General features: G+C 59.5%; 1 protein-coding gene across 6 annotated transcripts in view; it reads right to left on the minus strand.

Annotated features, from left to right (window-relative positions):
- Nucleotides 1–1,970: 1,970 nt before the first annotated feature.
- The window catches only part of ADGRB2 (adhesion G protein-coupled receptor B2), a 29,555-nt gene continuing 14,504 nt past the window's right edge, over nt 1,971–17,021 (minus strand). Inside the window, exons 6-30 of one of the 6 annotated variants that reach the window (XM_014549539.1) lie at nt 16,773–16,940; nt 16,597–16,698; nt 16,339–16,445; nt 15,234–15,428; nt 15,004–15,072; nt 14,818–14,926; nt 14,152–14,482; nt 13,675–13,780; nt 13,443–13,486; nt 13,118–13,244; nt 12,567–12,670; nt 12,366–12,468; nt 11,484–11,634; nt 11,238–11,307; nt 10,440–10,506; nt 10,211–10,296; nt 9,812–9,910; nt 7,679–7,850; nt 7,267–7,362; nt 6,883–6,922; nt 5,639–6,258; nt 3,372–3,407; nt 2,986–3,081; nt 2,831–2,887; nt 1,971–2,461 (exon numbers count right to left, since the gene is read on the minus strand). In XM_014549539.1, coding sequence (XP_014405025.1) covers nt 2,276–2,461; nt 2,831–2,887; nt 2,986–3,081; nt 3,372–3,407; nt 5,639–6,258; nt 6,883–6,922; nt 7,267–7,362; nt 7,679–7,850; nt 9,812–9,910; nt 10,211–10,296; nt 10,440–10,506; nt 11,238–11,307; nt 11,484–11,634; nt 12,366–12,468; nt 12,567–12,670; nt 13,118–13,244; nt 13,443–13,486; nt 13,675–13,780; nt 14,152–14,482; nt 14,818–14,926; nt 15,004–15,072; nt 15,234–15,428; nt 16,339–16,445; nt 16,597–16,698; nt 16,773–16,940 — 3,341 coding nt within the window. In that variant the 3' untranslated portion in view covers nt 1,971–2,275. Of the gene's footprint in view, nt 2,462–2,830; nt 2,888–2,985; nt 3,085–3,371; nt 3,408–5,638; nt 6,259–6,882; nt 6,923–7,266; nt 7,363–7,678; nt 7,851–9,811; nt 9,911–10,210; nt 10,297–10,439; nt 10,507–11,237; nt 11,308–11,483; nt 11,635–12,365; nt 12,469–12,566; nt 12,671–13,117; nt 13,245–13,442; nt 13,487–13,674; nt 13,781–14,151; nt 14,483–14,817; nt 14,927–15,003; nt 15,073–15,233; nt 15,429–16,338; nt 16,446–16,596; nt 16,699–16,772; nt 16,941–17,021 lie in introns of all 6 variants that reach the window. The other 5 variants (XM_005878331.2, XM_005878333.2, XM_005878332.2 and 2 more) reach the window with 5 other exon arrangements.

Genomic DNA, 17,021 nt, shown 5'->3' on the forward strand with positions numbered 1-17,021 from the left:
GACATCTGTAATAATCTCAACAATAAAGATTTAAAAATATATAAAATAAAAAATAAATTTAAAAAAAAGATGTAGTACAAAAAAAAGAATGTTGAGCCCTAGCTGGTTTGGCTCAGTGAATAGAGTATCGGCCTGCGGAATGAAGGGTCCCGGATTCAATTCTGGTCAAGGGCATATGCCCAGGTTGTGGGCTCAGTCCCCAGTGTGGGGCGTGCACGAGGTAGCCGATCAATGATTCTCTCTCATCATTGATGTTTCTCTCTCTCCCTCTTCCTTCCTCTCTGAGATCAATAAAAAAATATATATATTTTTTAAAGTATCTTGCTGATAATTTGATTATGAGTTGAAATGATGTTTTTTTAGTATGTTGCATTAAATATATTATTAAAATCAACTCCACCTTTTAAAAACTTTTTAAAAATAACTACTAGAAGATGTAAAGTTACAGATGTAGTTTGCATTGTTGTTGTTTTTTATTGAATATTCCTTGGGGTCTGGTCTTATGGAGGTCAGGCTGTCTGCTCACCTATGACCCTCCCACAGTCTGGAAGGCAAGGAGAGGCTGCAGCTGAGCTTGGGTGAGACTCTCAGGCAGTCTCTTTATCTCTTGGGAGGGCAGTGGGTCACTTTCAGAACCCTGGACAGCACCCAGGACCGGCTTCCCACTTGGGGTCCTAGAATAGCACCCAGGCCCAGGAAGGAATAACCAGGGAGGGGTAGATATCACTTGCAAAATGCACCCCATGAATAAGCTCACATTGATTTCTGGATAACCCAGTGAGGAAGGCTGGGTTCACTCAGGCATGTAGAGAACATGCCCCAGCAATGAGCCTCCTGTCCTTGTCCTCTGACACCAAGCCAGCCTGTCCCTTCCCCCCCACACCCACCCTGAGCCCTGGAACCTGAGGCTCCACCACACCCAGCTCCCTGCAGCCATGAAGATCGGGTACCGAGAAGCTGAGCTCAAGCTCCCTGTCCTACCAGGGGATATTAATAACAGTGAAGTCCCAGCCCTGCCTCTGACTGTGGCCTTGAGCAAGTCACGCCCATCTTTGGCCTCGTTGTCCCATCCACAAAATGGGCAACCTAAAACCTTCCAGCGAGGTTGTGGTGAGGGGTCAGGGGTTGTGTGTGTGAAGCTCCTAACACGAGACCAAGTGCCAAGGACTAACAGCTGATACTTACAGAGCTTATTTGGTGCCAGGCACTCACTATGGTTTTTACATAGTAATTTGTTTTATCCTCATAACAACCCAAAGAGGTAAGTGAAAGGGTTAAAGAGGATAAAACGGGGCAAAGAAAAACTTATTGTGCTTAGCAGATACCTTGCAGAAAGCTTGCAGCCTTGAGCACAGCATAGCTCAGATAACCAGGAGACACCTGGCATGGGAGGAACCAAGGACGGACCAGACCCTGCATCAGCAGAGCGGCTTGCAGCCAGCAAAAATTAATAAAAACCTATCTCTCCCTGCTCTCTCCGCTGATGCCTTTCTCGGTCTCAGCCCACCCGCACCCAGGTGTCGGGAATAAAATCTCTTTTGATACATTATGGCCTCATGTCATAGGTGCGCGACCCCGGCCCACTCCGGACTTTTCAGTGAGGATTAGTACCATCGCCATTTCACGGATGGGGAAACTGAGGTGACTAAAGTCTGGCCGTTGGGCCCCAGGGAAAGGCAGCCACAACCATCACAGCCACTGGGGAAGGCCAGCTGCAAGGGACCCCACCCACATTCCCAACCTGCTTCCCCAGGGTCCCAACAGGGAAAGGGGTGTGCCCCGGGTCACCCAGGGATTCAAGGGCAAAGACAGGGTCAGAGCCCAGGCGCCCCTCACTCCAAGTCAGGGCTGGACTGACCCATCACACACTCTGATGAGACCAAGCGAGGTGAATCGAGAAGATAAACAAAGCTGTTGGGATCCCAGGGCTGGGCCCTCCCCTGAGGGAAGCGAACCGCTCAGCAGCAAAATCCACAGAGTGAAGTTTATTCCCAACAAATTTCCCCTCCCCCCTCCCCAGCCCAGGACAGAGACAGACAGGCTGGGGCCAAGATGGGGCTCCAGTGCCTGAGGGGCCCCTAAGAAACAGGGAAGGGCCCTGGCCCCCCCAGGCAACACCGAGTCTGGCTCCCCCAGACCAGCTGAGTCCACCGCACGTCCTGCCCAGCCCTCGGGAGAGGGGAGGGGGCGCTGGCTCCCGGGTAGTTCCAAAGTGGAGTGTGAAAATAGAGAGATATGTGTATTTTTCTCCGCAGAGGGCAGTCTGGCGTGGCACTCACACCTCTGTCTGGAAGTCACCGTCCGGTGGTTCTGCGGGCTCCCAGGCCGCTGCCCGGTGCAGGGCCAGCCGTTCTCGGGGCTTGGGGGGCAGTGAGCCCAGGGTCATAGACTTGAAGGTGCTCCAACTCTGATGTCGCCGATGTTGGGACACGCTAGGACGCTCCCCCGGACTGGGCTTCTCCTGTGGAGGGAGCAGGGGGGGCCCATGGAGATGGAGCGATACCTTCTCACCCACTGCACAGAAGAACGAACTGAGGAGGCCCAGAGAAAGCCAGTGATGCTAGTGATGCACAAAGTTACTAAGCAACCAGGTGCCAAAATAGGGTTCCAATCCCGATCTGCCTGGCTCCAGAGTTGGGGTCCTGACCCCTGTGCTGTGCCCACCCTCCTCAAGACCCCGGAGGAGCCCCCATCAATGCTCCCTATCCCCGTGCAACCCCAGAACTGTTGCTTATGGTATGGGTAGGCCCTTGGCGGGGGAGGCTGAGTTTGCCCAGGCAGGGGCGGTGGACAGAGCCCACTCACCCCCACCCAGCCCAGGGGGACTTACGCTGGACAGAGTCCGTTCGGTCGCCCCACCCGAGGACACACTCCAGCGCTTCTCCCTCTGTAACGGGGGCCACGGGTCAGGGTCTGACCCCCGGGGCCACTGCACCAGATTGGGCCCTGAGCTTCGGGCAGGGCAGCCACAGGAAGAACCCTCACCTTGGCCGTGGACTGGCTGCGGTAGCGGTCGAAGGTGTGGAACTTCTGGTTAAGCTCGTGGTAGAGTTCCGAGTGCCGTTTCCGGGTGTGCATCACCTTCTGGGAGCCACAGGGCGTCAGAGGCGGTGCCCCCTGGGGCAGCACCGTGAGCCAGCCCCGCACTCAGGGCACTCGGCACCCTGGGTCCCCACATCCCTGCCTGTTGCTGGCCCCTCTGGGACAAGGCCCAGCTCTCTCTTCACCCAGAGCTACGGGATAGGGCAGGGAGGGGATGTTGGGAGGACCCCACAGGTCAGGCTCTGCAGTGGGGCTTGGGCTAACTTCAGGAGTGGACCCTCCAGGGACAACCCCCACCCCCTCACCACACACATACACACAGCACTGACCTCAAAGTCCAGGTCTGAATACCGCAGCTTCTTCCTCTGGAAGGAGCAGCAAGGAGGCCGTGAAGGAGAAGAAAGTTTATTACCACACGCAGGGGCTGCCCACTGCCTGCGCCTAGGAGCTCAGAATCCTTAAAAGGCAGCCCCTGGGGTTGTGGGGAGAGGGGCCGAGGCCTGGGGGACGAGGAGATGAGGAGCCGAGGCACTACCCTGCCACAGGGCTGCAGCTCTGCCCCAGGCCGCCCTGCAATGCACACATGCAGGCAGACGCTCACAGGAGGCACACACTGGCACACTCGCAGACACGCAACCGCACATGGGGCCAATGTCCCCGTACAGACTCCCAAGGGGGCAGGGACACGATCCCCACACGGGGCCACAGAGCAGACGCTCCTGCCTCCGTGCCCTGGATTCTACCCCTCTGCCCGTCTTGCCCCTTTCTCCTTGCCAGCCCCGGACTCCCCTCCCCCCAGAGCCCTCCATTTGTCCAGCAAACACAGGGCGAGGGTTTTTAGTCCTTTTAACCCTGCCTTGCTCCTTTTCCTCAAAAACCAGGCCCCGCCTCCCTGGCCTCCCCACCCCCTCACTGGCCTCTCTGGCCCTCATTTGCCCAAGACCCACCTCCAAGGCCCTAACAACCCACTCAGTGTCCAGTGCCACCCAAGGAGGAGGCCTTCAAGTCTTAGAATGTTGGCACGGAGCACTCACGAAACCAAGGCCAACTTTCCCCGGTTACATTGGGAAACTGAGGTCCGGAGAGAAGGGACTTGCCCCAAGGCCCTCAAGGATGCCGCTAAAACACCATCTAGCTCTCCCGCAGACATGTCCCCCACCACCGGCCTTCAGGGCACCACTCCCCTGGCTGCCTGCTTTCCTCCACCGGCTCCCCCAGCACTAGGCCCTGCAATCTGCCCTGGACCTCCTCCTGCCCTTCACCACGCACATGTGTGTTCTCCCTGCTCCCAGCCACGCCTCTATTTCTGGAGGCAGCACACCTCTCCCTTCCCAATGCCCACAGCTGTGCCCAATGGAATGAATTCGGAACCCCTCACCACCGCAAATCCACTCCTCCACTCTGCCCCCCTGCAGTTACGCACACCAGAACTTGGGATGCCATCCTTGACCCCTAAAGATGCTGCCACATTTATTGCCACCTCCCACACAAGGAGCCCAATGCTGGCCCCTCCTCTGTGGTCCAACCATGGGCAGGTGTCCACAGACGGAAACCATGATGCTGAGCTCACCCCCATGCCCAATGCCGGTATTGGGTTTTGTCTTTGTTACGCCTTCCTGTTTTGCCATCTGTAACAGGAGCAGGCACCAAATGTTCAAGAAACATTTTGGGAAAAAAATCTAAACTTGTGAAGCTCCTCGATGCTAACTTAACTTCCTTCGTGCGGAGGATGGGGAGCAGGATTCTGAGGCGGAGCATGAGCACCCAACCGTGTCTGAGCCCTGACTCCTGCCCCCTTCCTTACCCACAGCCCCCTCATCCCTCCAACTAGAGTTCTAGAATGTTCCAGAGTTCTATATCACTACCGTCTGCCTGTTCCCAGTGACTCTGTGCAGGGAGCAGGTCTAAGGATGCCAGAGGGAAAGTGGGGCATCCACAGAAACCACACAGGTGGGCAGAGAGCGGGGCTTACATTTTCTCAGAAAGGGGAGGGTCAGTTGCCACAGGCCGACGGGCCGTGCTGAGGCTGATTCAGGGATGATGATCGCAGCGGTCCCCAATCATCTAGCACTTTCTACCCGCCCCACAGAGATAAATGTTTGATATCACTCAATTAGTCCTCGCAACAACTCCATCCACAAAGAAGCTGCTCTGTTATCTCCACTTTACAAATGAGGAAACTGAGGCTCAGAGATATGAATGCTAAGCGAGATCTACTGAGGCTCAGAGAGAGATTTTGCTCAAGATCTCACTGCTGACCAGAGCGCTCTGATCTGAACCCAGATCTGTGTGACCAGGAGGCCCAGGCTCTCAGGCCTGAGCCACAGGCCCCTTAAAGGAAGACCCATTCTAACCGTTCACCCCCAAGCAGGCACTAAAGCACATGAGAATGCATCGAATAGGGCACCCTCAGAGCGTGAAGTCCAAGCCCGCTTGAGGCGTTCAGAGGAGCCAGGATTCCCGTGGATTTGCCGTGGGCACTAACAGAGGAAGAGATGCTGCTCTGGGGCGGTTGCTGGCTGTCCCTTCCCGCTGCTGCCTGGGACTTAGTGTCAGGCACCTGGTGGCAGGCCTCCCAGGCCCCACAGCCCCTCACCTCCAAGGAACCCAGCTTCATGGTGGAGCCGGGCACAGTGCGGGGCATGGTCCGGCTGCGCTCTCCTGGCTCGGGCACTTGGCGGGCGCTGGGCGTCGGTGGTGGCGGTTGGAAGGTCATCCCGTAGGGGTTCTGTAGAGACCCGTAGGCAGGGCCCAGCCCCAGGCCCGAGTGGTCCACGGATAAGAAGCTGGGGTAGCCTTCGGTATGGGCCAACGCCTTGGCAGAGCGTCGGGGGGTGCCCTCGGGCCGGGTCCTTGGGGGATCCTCACCACCTCCACCCCCACCGCCAGGCTGCAGGCTCAGAGTCCTTCGGGGCAGCACCATGTAGTCCCCTTCGGAGCCTGGCTCGCCCGGCCGGAGCCACGTGAGGTCCAGCTGCCGCAGGCTGCCCTCCCCACACATGTACACAGGGTTGGGCTCCTGGGGGGGCGGCGGCTCCCCCAGCCCTGGTGAGGCCGCCATGGGCATCAGGATGTTCCCGGGCAGCGTGGAGAAGCTGAGGCCACCCTCCGGACCCACAAGGCAGGACTTGGGCTCCTCGTCCTCATCCAGGGACAGGCGGGACAGGGTGCCCGTGATGGTGGACGGGTTGCAAGTGTTCACCTCCTTGAACAGAACTGGGGGCAGGAGTGGGAGGGAGGTAAGTTCTGGGGAGGAGGAACCCCAAGATGCCCCTGCCCAGACTGGTCAGGTACCAAGCCCTGAGCTCAGATAGAGAAGGAAACAGTCCTGGCGAGATGGCTGGGTGATGGGTACTCTCTCCCACACCAGAGGAATTAAGAAAACACTGGCCCACAGACCCACAGCAAGGCAGCGCAAGGAACAAAGCCAAGGACTAACTCCTACAGGTCAGCTCCTGACCTCTGACCCCACAGTTCTGAGGCTGTCACGGGGCCTTGCTCCTCCCCCTCCCTGGGCAGCTCCTCTCCAGGAGACAGAACTGGAAAGGGAATCTGGTAAGAAGGCTGGAAATAATACTACACTGTAACAGCTACTCTGAGCCAAGCACCCTGCTAGCCACTTGATGTCGCCTAACCCATTTAAGGCTCAGAGAGGAAAACTGTCTGCCCAAAGTTACACAGTAGGTGTGTTCACAGCCTTGAATCCACTAAGGGCTGCCTGGCTCTAAAGCTAAACTCTACAGTCAGACCCCTATCGGGGCCTCCCACAGTGGGGCTGGGGGCCCTCCCTTCTCTGGCCTTCCCCGGGGATCATGCTCAGCTCTGTGCCAGCAGACTCACCTGTCTGACAAGCCAGATCCACATCCTTTTCAAAGTCTGACTATAGGCAGAGAGGGACAGAGCAGGTGGGCAGAGAGAGAATCAATGTATCAGGGTGGGGGGGGGGGCTCATTCCCCTCCCTACCCACCCACAGGTGCTACCCAGGGCACACCCAACAGAGCCCCGGGGACCCCAGACATGTCCACTCCAACCCCACTGGACAGGTTTAAAAATTGAACGAGAGAAAGACTTGCCCAATGCCACCCAGTGGTCAGTGGCTGAGTCTGAACCAAACCTGGCCTCTGTCCCCTCCCTGCCATGGATGGAGAAGGTGAGGGGCCTGGAGCAGGGAAATGGGGGTGGGGGCGTGCTCAGAACCCACCCTGCCAGGCCTCGTCACTCACCAGGATCTGCAGCTGCCCGTTCTTACATGAGTCAGGGGAGTCCTCGCTCTCATCGGCCCGGCACACGCCCATCTGGCACTTCACCACGTCCTGGACCTGGGGGCAGTGGGTGCCTGCTGGCCTGAGGCCGCCACAGGGCCCCTGGCCACAGCTGGCTGTGCCTCCCACCCAGCCACCCAGCCACCCAGGCGGTTTGGAAGGACAGAAGCACATCCAGCCTAGGGGAAGGCTGAGGGGAGCAGGAGGCCAGGAGGCCAGGGACAAGGCTGCCCTGGGCTCTCAGCTTCCACACCCAGGGCTGCCCAGCCGGAGGCCTGGCCGGGGCCTCCATCCTGTCTGTCTGCACATGGGGAGAAGCGAGCGCACTGGCCTGGCGAGGCGGGTGCGAAAGGGCAGGAGGGGCCCAGCCCACCTCTCGGCGCAGGAAGCAGTGCACGGCCGTGATGACGAAGCCCTGCGCAGAGTTGAAGACAGCAAAGAGGGCCTGGAAGAGCACGGAGCGGCGGTCTGTCATGGCCAGGACGGCGGACATCCAGGTGAGCGCCAGCAGGGGCAGCACCACGCAGGAGCTCCAGAGTGAGGCCCTGAGGACACAGCAGAGGGTCCGTCAGGGTGACACCAGGAAACGGTGAGCTGCGCCAGGCCTGCACTGAGCCCGGGGCCCCGGAGCTGCGCAGGATGGACAGGGCCCCACACGCCAAGGCCTCAGCAATGTCCCAAAGCAGAGACGGGCTGAGGAGCTGGGGCCGGAGGAACAGAACAGAGACAGAAAGGAAGAGCTATGGGGCCAGAGCAGGGACCCGGAGACGTGGGAGGGGCAGACACATAGACAGGATGGGACTGAGCCACAGCCAGAGGCAGCATCAGGGGACAGAGACGGAGAAGGTGGAACAGGACGGATGGGGGGAGAAGAGGAGAAGGGAGACATTGCTGTGACTTTCAGCTCCAATTTGTACAAAATCACAGCCTGGGCCACCTCCCCAGAGATTCTGGGAGAGGAAGACGAGAACAGGGACAGAGAGAGATGGCAGACACCGTGAGAGACTGAGGCAGGGGGAGACACACAGTCAGAAAGATTAAACAGACAAAGCCACAGAGGGTGTCACAGAGCACAAATCTTTGGGGAGAAGATGGGGGCCAGGGCCGGTGCAACAAGAGGCTCCCCTCCCTTTCAGTTTCTCAAGGAGGGGGCCCCAGGCCCCCAGTGCCTGCTCAGAGGCCTGGGGATAAAAGCCGGGATCAGGGCCAAACCCACACATCCCTTGCCTCCTTGACCGGGAGAGCAGAGGGGGAAAAAGGCAGGTGGGCCCCGCATCCAGCCACCAGTGCCAACCGCCCTCCTGGGTGCAGGAGGGCAGTGTTGCCCTGCTGGGCCAGGTGCCATACCCAGCCCCCTCTGCCTCATGAACACCCCAGGTGGGAGAGTCAGGCAAGGCAGGGGGACACAGCTCTGGTCAAGGCAGAAAGAGGGGCAGGGGGCCAAGATCTGTCCTTCGAAGAGCGATGGGGAGCTGCTCAGCCTGGCGTGGGGGCAGGCGCCGTGGTCTCCACAGCCCCCGAGGGCAGAGCCAAGACCAAGAGAGGCCTAATCACAGTCATAAGAGCTGCCATTGATTAGCCACCTATTCTCTGCCAGGCCCTACACGGAACACTTTACATACATTAGTTCACACTGTGATCAAAACAACTCCAATAAACAGCCATGGGGATTATTATCCCAATTTACAGATGAAGAAACTGGAGTGTGCCCAGCTGGGCAGAGAGACCAAGCTGGGATGCAAACCCAGTTTGGCTGCCTCCAAAGCCCAGGCTTTTAACTGCTAGTTCTGACAGCCTGGGTCAGAGAGGCAGCTGGCAGCCCAAGTGACAGCGAGCTTCCTACTCCACGGAGCTTCCCAGAAATGGTGCCGGCCGCCTCCAGAGGCAGTGAGCTCCTGACCCTGGAAATGTGCAAGATAAAGCTGGACCCCGCCGGTCAGGGAGGGCGAGACGGGTTCCCGGCCCTGGGCGGGAGGTTGGCCCTGAGGCCCTTGTGGATTTGTGCATGGTTGACATTTTAAGATTCTCAGCTACCAGGGACAGGGGTATCTCAATGACAGAATTCTCTACCTCCAAGATTCTCTATCTCCCAACTGGTTGAGATTCAATACCTCTAAAATTCTAACTTTCAGATTCTATGACAGACGATAAGGCTCTGATTCACATTCTAACATTCTTAGCTTCTGACTGTCTTATTCTAAGACTCTATCATTCTAATTCTAAGGTTCTATGGCCTCAAAAGTTCTAAGGACTATGAGCTTCTGCAGGTGGAGGTGTAAGGGGGTCTTCAGCTGGGCCTGGATGAAACCTAAGCTGGCAGTAAGCACAGGGGTGGGAGCAAAGGGGGCACAGGAACCCAGCATTTTCCAGGAAGCACAGACATTCACTCCCGATACCCTCTGCCATCTGGACACCAAGCTTTCCAGGGCACTGGGCTGATATCCCTCCTCCCCCCACCAAGGTCACTGCCCACCCACCTCCCCGCCCCCCGTGGGGCACAACTAACATGGCGTTCCTGGCCGAGGCTGAGCTGAGCAGGGGGCTGGGGACCGCTCCACACGCTGAGCAGGGGAGGAGCAGGCTGGCCCAGGGGCACCGCTCCAACCTCGGGGGCAGCACAGACACGGGAGAAGGGGGGAAACACATGGGAAGTGGGAGGAGAGGGGCAGCGTGAGCCCCAGAGCAGGGTGGGAGGGGAGGGCAGGTGAGAGAGAGAGAGGTGGGTTAGGGTGGGCGAGGGGCTGCAGCTGAGCACTCCGAGCGCCCACCTGGCCTGCACCCTTGACGCGCCAAGGTTAGGGAGCCCCGGTCAGTCGCATGGTCAAGCCCTGACTCCAAGAGTGGCCAGAGCCCTCCCTCCCTATCCCACTGCCCACAAGGCCGGGTCACAGAGACACCCCCTTACCCGGCCCTCTGCTTCTTGGACTTGTCTGAGATGCCATCTCGAGCCATGAGCTTGTTGAAGACGATGATTCCGATGAGCATGTTCACCTGGGGGCCCCGTGGAGTGGGGTGAGGGAGACAGGATCACCAGGTGCCCTCCTGGCAGGGAAAGCCCCAGGTGGGAGCTGGAGTGCAGAGAGGAGTCGACCCCCGGGGCCACCCCCCTCCCGGGACACTGAAGGGGCACATACCAGGACAATGACGGCTGCAGGGCCCACGAAGGCATAGAGCAGGCCACCCTCGAGGGAGAGCCAGCAGCTGGGGGGGGGGGGCGGGGGGGCGCGGGGGGAGGGGCTCAGTCACCTCCCCACCCTCAAATGCCATCCCTCAGAGCCTGCTGAGCTGCCAGGCCCACATCAGCAATGAGGCCGAGCCCCAGACAGCGTTAGAGGAGCCACTGGCTCTTGCCAAGCCTCAGTTTCCCCTCTAACAAAAGTGAAGACCTTCAAGCCCAGCCCCCTGGGGATCAAACAAGGCAGACCCTGAACTAGATAGTTCTTAGAGATTAGCCAATCCCAGCACGTCCGTTTACAACCAGGGAAACTGAGGCTCTGAGATGGGGAAGGATTTGCCCAAAGCCCCGGAGTGGGGAGAGAGTATCAGTCACCTCCCCACCCTCAAATGCCATCCCTCAGAGCCTGCTGAGCTGCCAGGCCCACATCAGCAATGAGGCCGAGCCCCAGACAGCGTTAGAGGAGCCACTGGCTCTTGCCAAGCCTCAGTTTCCCCTCTAACAAAAGTGAAGACCTTCAAGCCCAGCCCCCTGGGGATCAAACAAGGCAGACCCTGAACTAGATAGTTCTTAGAGATTAGCCAATCCCAGCACGTCCGTTTACAACCAGGGAAACTGAGGCTCTGAGATGGGGAAGGATTTGCCCAAAGCCCCACAGCAGGTGTGGCCAGAGGTACAGCCTGAGAGGCCGGAGGCCCAGTCTGGGGCCCTAACAGGTTCAGTAACCCCCACTGCCCGCTATGGGAGGCCCACGTACTAGCTGGATGTACCGTATCCTTTGGTGCGGGTAAAGCCGACAGACACGGCCACCACCAGGGCAGGCAGACCTGGGGGAGAAGAGGAGCCAGATTGAGCCGGCTAGTCCTCAGGGACCTCTCGTGCTCCCAGACCCAGCCCAGGTGCCTCTTGTGCCCACAGAAAGGGGCCGTGGCCGAAGCTGAACCTATCTTGCCGCCCCTGCCCCCAACGCCCATTGGCAGAGTCCAGCACGGGCCCTGCTCACCCCAGCCCAGGCAGAGAAAGCGCTTGCGAACAAGGCGGGTGCGCATCCGTCCAATGACGGCCAAGTAGGACTGCCAAGCCTCAGTGAGCACCCAGCAAAAGGAGGAGAGGAAGAAGAAGTGCAGGAAGGCGGCTGTCATGGTGCACACACCCTACAAGGAGAGGAAAAGGAGGGAGTGGCCCTGAGCAGCAGCCAGGGTGGGAGGCGCCAGGCTTCCCACGCCCCGCGCTGGGCTGCCATTGCTGCCCACCCGAGCTCCGCCCCCCACAGAGCCCTGCCAGGCACCCCCGTCTTCCTGCACCCACACACAGCACGACACAGGCCTGGTGACATGCACACAGCATTCAGCATCCGAGAGGCGGTCGGGCAGGCTGCCCACACACAGATGGGGCTGGCAGGGAGGGGGACAGACAGGAGCACCTGCCCCGTCACGGCCGGGTGGGCCCCACACCTGGCACGCACGGTGCTGGCCCTGTGCAGAGAAGGCTGAGGGGGGCATAAGGGACAGCCAGCCCAGGTCATCCACAGGCAGATGGCACAAAAGGCCTTGCTGAGGCTCTTCCATGTCCAGAGACACGAGAAGGCTCAGGCTCCACAAATGCCACCCGCCCACACACGTGCACACAGGCGCCTGACTCACGTAGACATTCACAGATGTACACAGACATCACTCGCGTACACACCCCCCTCCTCTCCAACGCCGGCACGTATGCTCACACACAATTTCCCACACCCTCACCCAACACACAGCTGGAGTGTATAACAACATCCATCACTGAGGTGCATACACACAAACGCACGCGCCGTCACCTGCAAACACTCCCTGCCCTCGCCCCCTTCACCCCACGCGCACTCCCTGATGCCCCGGGAGCCTGCACCTGCCTTGCTCAGCACCCGCGACTGGCCCACCAGGATCAGGATGTTAGACGCCAGGATGGACAGGCAGAAATTGAGCAAGATGATGGAGCGTTCAGATTTTATAAACCTGGGGGGACAGCAGGCAGAGACAGAGGAGCTGGCTGTCCCAGCCCAGCCTGGGATGACTGGTCACCTCCCACGCCATCTTCCCAGCATCCCACCTACCTCCAGAAGGCAGCGTAGATGGCAAGCAGGGTGAGCAGCGCCATGCAGGACACAGCACAGCCAATCACCAGGGGGACCGAGGGGGAGCCCGCCAGCTCCAGGGTCTGGGGAAGATGATCAGAGGTTCAGATGGGTCACCGCAGTGGCAGGGCTGCCCTCCACCTCCCCACTCCCTGTCTGGTAGAGACTGGCTCCTGTGCCGTTGTCACAGCCACACACAGAAGGGGACTCACCACTGTCCTCACAGGTACACAGAGCAGACCCAGTCACATACGTGGAGGCATGTTTATGCTCAGTCACCCACACTCTTGCGCATTCAACCAGATACGCACATGTGTGTAACACTCACAAATGCCCACCGCCACACATCCCCAGGCACATCTCATCACTGTGAGCACCATCCCAAGGGCACAGACTTCCAAGGGCAGTCCCAGAAGTACAGCTGCTCAGACACACATGTGGGGTCACCAGGTCCCTTCCGACACTGTCACAGGTGGCCACTGGCAGCCCAGGCGCCTCCTCCCGGCCCAGCCCAGGCACCCCCGACTCACCAGGTCCTTGGGCGGCTGGGCCAGCACGGCAAAGGTGGACAGGTGCTGGCACTGGCAGCGGGTGTGGGCTGCCTGGGTCTCCAGGGTCTGGCAACTCTCGGTGTCCCAGTCCCCTGAGCTGGCATCTCTTAGGTGGGGGGAGAGGTGGAATGAGCCCCAGCCCAGCTTCATGGCCCCACCCCCAGCACTGGCCTCTGCCCAAAGAGGTGACTCCAGGGCAAGGCCACATCCGAAAGGCAGGCCGTGGAGAGCCCTTCACCCCTTAGGCCAAGGATGGCACCAAGGAGCCCTCTGGCCTTCCACACAGAGCCCCTGCCCAACTCACGCTCTGGAGTAATCCCAGCTGGCGCAGTGGGGATCTGTGGTGCCCTGGGGAGCAGAAGACATGAGTGCAGTGTGGGCCGGGGGGCACACCACCCTGACCACCACCCGCCCTGCCACGCAAGCCCCACAGGCCAGAGGGTCAGCCTGCCATTGTGCACACAAGCTCCCCCTCAGATAGGCCTTTGGCCGCCCACATTGGGGTCTTCCCAAGGTCCTGCCGAGCCCCCACTCACATTAATGATGTAGGAGAGCTCCACTGTGATGAGGGGCTCAGCTGGTGGCTGTGTAGGGGGCCGTACAGTCACTGTCATCACCCGGGATGTGACGGCCAGTGGGGGCCTGGGGACAGGTTCTGAGGTCAGCTCCTGCCAGCGGGTGCCCAGGCCCAGTCAGGAACCCCGAAGGTGCTTTGGATGGGGGGAGGGGCTACCAGGGGTCAAGTCCAGGGAGAGGCCTAGAGCTCAGGGGGGCCCAGGATTTCGGGTGAGGTCTGGAGCTCAGTCCAACACCCCCTGAACCGCAGGGAAGCCTCTGAGAGCCTCATAGACATCTTTGAGAAGCACCTGTATGCAGAGCCAGGCGAGGGGTCCCTGAGGCTGCAGGAGGGTGCAGCTGGATCTCTCTGTGGCCGGCACAGGCTCGGTCCGCCTCCTCTCACCTGGAACTGCCTGGTCCCTCGGAAGCCCCCTCCACCCTTCCCCGGGACTCACCTGGGGGGCGGCAGGATGAGGCCCAGGGTGCGGTAGAGCACAGCACCAATCACAAAGTAGGAGGAGGAATCCTCGGGGTCTGCCGGGAGGAGGCGCTGATGGGAGTAGCCTGGACCAGGGGGCACTGTTCCTGGGCCCCTGCCCCTGGCAGGGCTGCTGGAAGCTGCAGAGGCAGCTGGCTTCCCTGGGGAGGAGAGGCTGAGCACCTCCCTGGGCAGGAAGAGGCGGTCCTCCGAGTGCCGCACCCAGTCCTTCATGCCCCTGCGGCCCCGCATGGGGAATGTGATGTCGCTGGACACTGCCGAGACGGGCTCTCGCTGAATGCTGATCACTGCAGGGGGACGGGGCGGGGGACAGCAGAGACAGACAGACGCATAGAGGGCAGACACAAAGGAGAGAGACATGTGGGGGACACACACCAGGAAAGCAGACGCAGACACCAAGATCGGTACCAACCCAGAGGTGCAGAGACCCACACACAGAGAAACACAACACAGAGATGAAGGAGGGGAAGGAACATGGAGAGAAAGATACAAATAAGGAGTTAAATACGGAAAAGACAGGGCCCCAAGAGAGGGAGGGACAGGAGCAGCCTCAGAAACCATCCCTCCTCCATGGGGGCCTGGGTTCCACAGCCAGCACCCTCCCCCCACCAGCCTCCTGTACCCAAGTTGTCCGTGACAATCAAGGAGCTCTGAAAGGCCTTGAGCGCATCGCCCACCAGGTGAATGAAGTCCTCCACCACGCGGAGCAGGTGCACGGAGCCGGGGGACACCTGGGGACAGGGGGTAGGTAAGGGTCCAAGACGGAGGTGAGCCATGGGGCAGGAAACCTAGAAGCCTAGCCCCTCACCTGCTGAGCATCATCCCACTTGTCCTTGTTTTCCGCGTCCACCATGAAGCTCACCACCTGGAAGAAGCGCTGGGGGGCGAGCAGTGAGTGTCAGGAAGCCCCAGGGCCAAGAGCGTCCCTGTCACAGCCACGCTTCCACCCCCAGCAGACTGCCATCGGGGCCCAGACTCGTTCAGTCCGGCGGTCCCGCTCCCTCAGTCCCCCTTCCCTCCGGCCAGGCAGGGAGGTACCTGCACGTCATCAGCTGAGGGCACGTAGGTGGCCCTCTTGAAGGTGTCAGTGACGTTCCTCAGAATGTCCACCGAGAAGAGCAGGTCTCCGCTGTAGTAGGTGCGCCGGGCCAGCAGCTCCTGCAGGCTGCGCACCACCTGCGACATGCCCTCCCCCGCCAGCATGCGCTGCCCCTTGGCCAGGTGCTCCCGAAGCTGCAGGTGACAGGTGGGCTGCTGGCATCGGAGTGTCGGGAGCTGGGACCACCCCGGGCCCATCCCACTCCAGGCCGCCCACTGTCTGCATTGGGAGGAAAGAGACGTGGGTGGGAGGGGAGCGGGGGGCAGAGATGCTCAAAGGAACTCATGGAGAGACAGAGTGGAGAAAGAGACCCATAGAGAGAATCTCTGAAGATACTTTTAAAAGGCTAAAAGAGAAATAGCTAGCGAAGGAAGGTGCTCAGATGTACATATAAAGATGAAAAGCGTGATACAGGATAGGGTATCCCCCATCCCAAAAAGGGTCAGGCGCACTCTGGACTGTAGCTCATTATATTCATATTCTCTCTCTTCCTCTCTCTCTCTCTCTCTCTGGAGTGTAGCTCCTTATATTCATATTCTCTCTCTCTCTCTCTCGCTCTCTCTCTCTCTTTCTCTCTCTCATACAAGTTCCAAACACACGCACACAACTAATACCAATTATACTCAGACAAGCAAGTACACACAGGCCACATTCACTGACAACATTCTTACCCCAAGACAGGCCCTAAGTTGGGCACTGGGGACACAAAAATAAATTCAACTTTGTCCCTTGGCCATCAAGGAGCTCCCAGTCTAGCAGGACAGCACTCATTACACTTAATGACTGAAGAGCATTCATTACACTTAATGACTGAAAAGCTGAAGGAACAGAGGTAGGCACCAGGGATAAGAGAACACTCTTGAGAGTTAGGCCTTGAGATATGAGTAGGAGTTTGCCAGACGAGGAGAGGCAGAGCCAGGCAGAAGTGAGCACAGCGTATATATGCCAAGGCACATGGGCATGTGTGAGAATGGAACTCCCTCCGCCCCCTACCAGCGTCTGGGGTAGATCTTGGGCGGCCCCAGCCCAGCAGGGAACACTCACCGACAGATACAGGTAGCGGTACTCGTGGGAGATGCAGCGGGCAAAGCTGGGCAGCCCCCAGTATGCCACGCCCTGGGCACTGAGGAGACAGCGGCGGCTGGCAGACCCTGCAGGGGACAGGACAGAGGGCTGGGCGTGGGAGCTGAGCTCTCACCCACTTCATTCTGCACCTCAGGATGATCCCAGAAGCTGGAAACCCAGAAGGGCGCAGCAAGAGTGACAGGGGTGGGGGCCTGAGGGGGAGCCCCTGCCCCTCACCTGAGGCATTGGGGGGACACTTGTTGTAGATGATCTCGCCAGCGGCCGCCTTCTTCCACGTCATCAGCATCACGTACTCGTCCCTGCACATCTCATGGAAAGCTGTGGGTACAGGGACGGGGCTCAGCCAGGCCCACAGGCGTGTTCCCCAGCCCCCAGGGTCCTGCGAGCAATACCTGGGCACCTCTTCTCACTGCAGGGCTTCACCTCCTCTCCGGTGCCCTCGCAGGGATAGCCCTGCGCGCCCGTGGCCTGGCACATGCGGAAGCGACGCTGCCAGCCTGTGTCACACGTCTTGGAGCACAGGCTCCACGAGTTCCACGGCCCCCACTTGCCATCTGTGGCTATAGGAGAGGGGGGGGCATTGAACGGCCTCGGGTGCCCCCAGGGCCGGAATGGCCACCTGCCGCCCTTGCAAGCACTCA

The sequence above is a fragment of the Myotis brandtii genome, unplaced genomic scaffold (genome assembly GCF_000412655.1).
Source record: "Myotis brandtii unplaced genomic scaffold, ASM41265v1 scaffold555, whole genome shotgun sequence".
NCBI classification, from domain to species: Eukaryota; Metazoa; Chordata; class Mammalia; order Chiroptera; family Vespertilionidae; genus Myotis; species Myotis brandtii.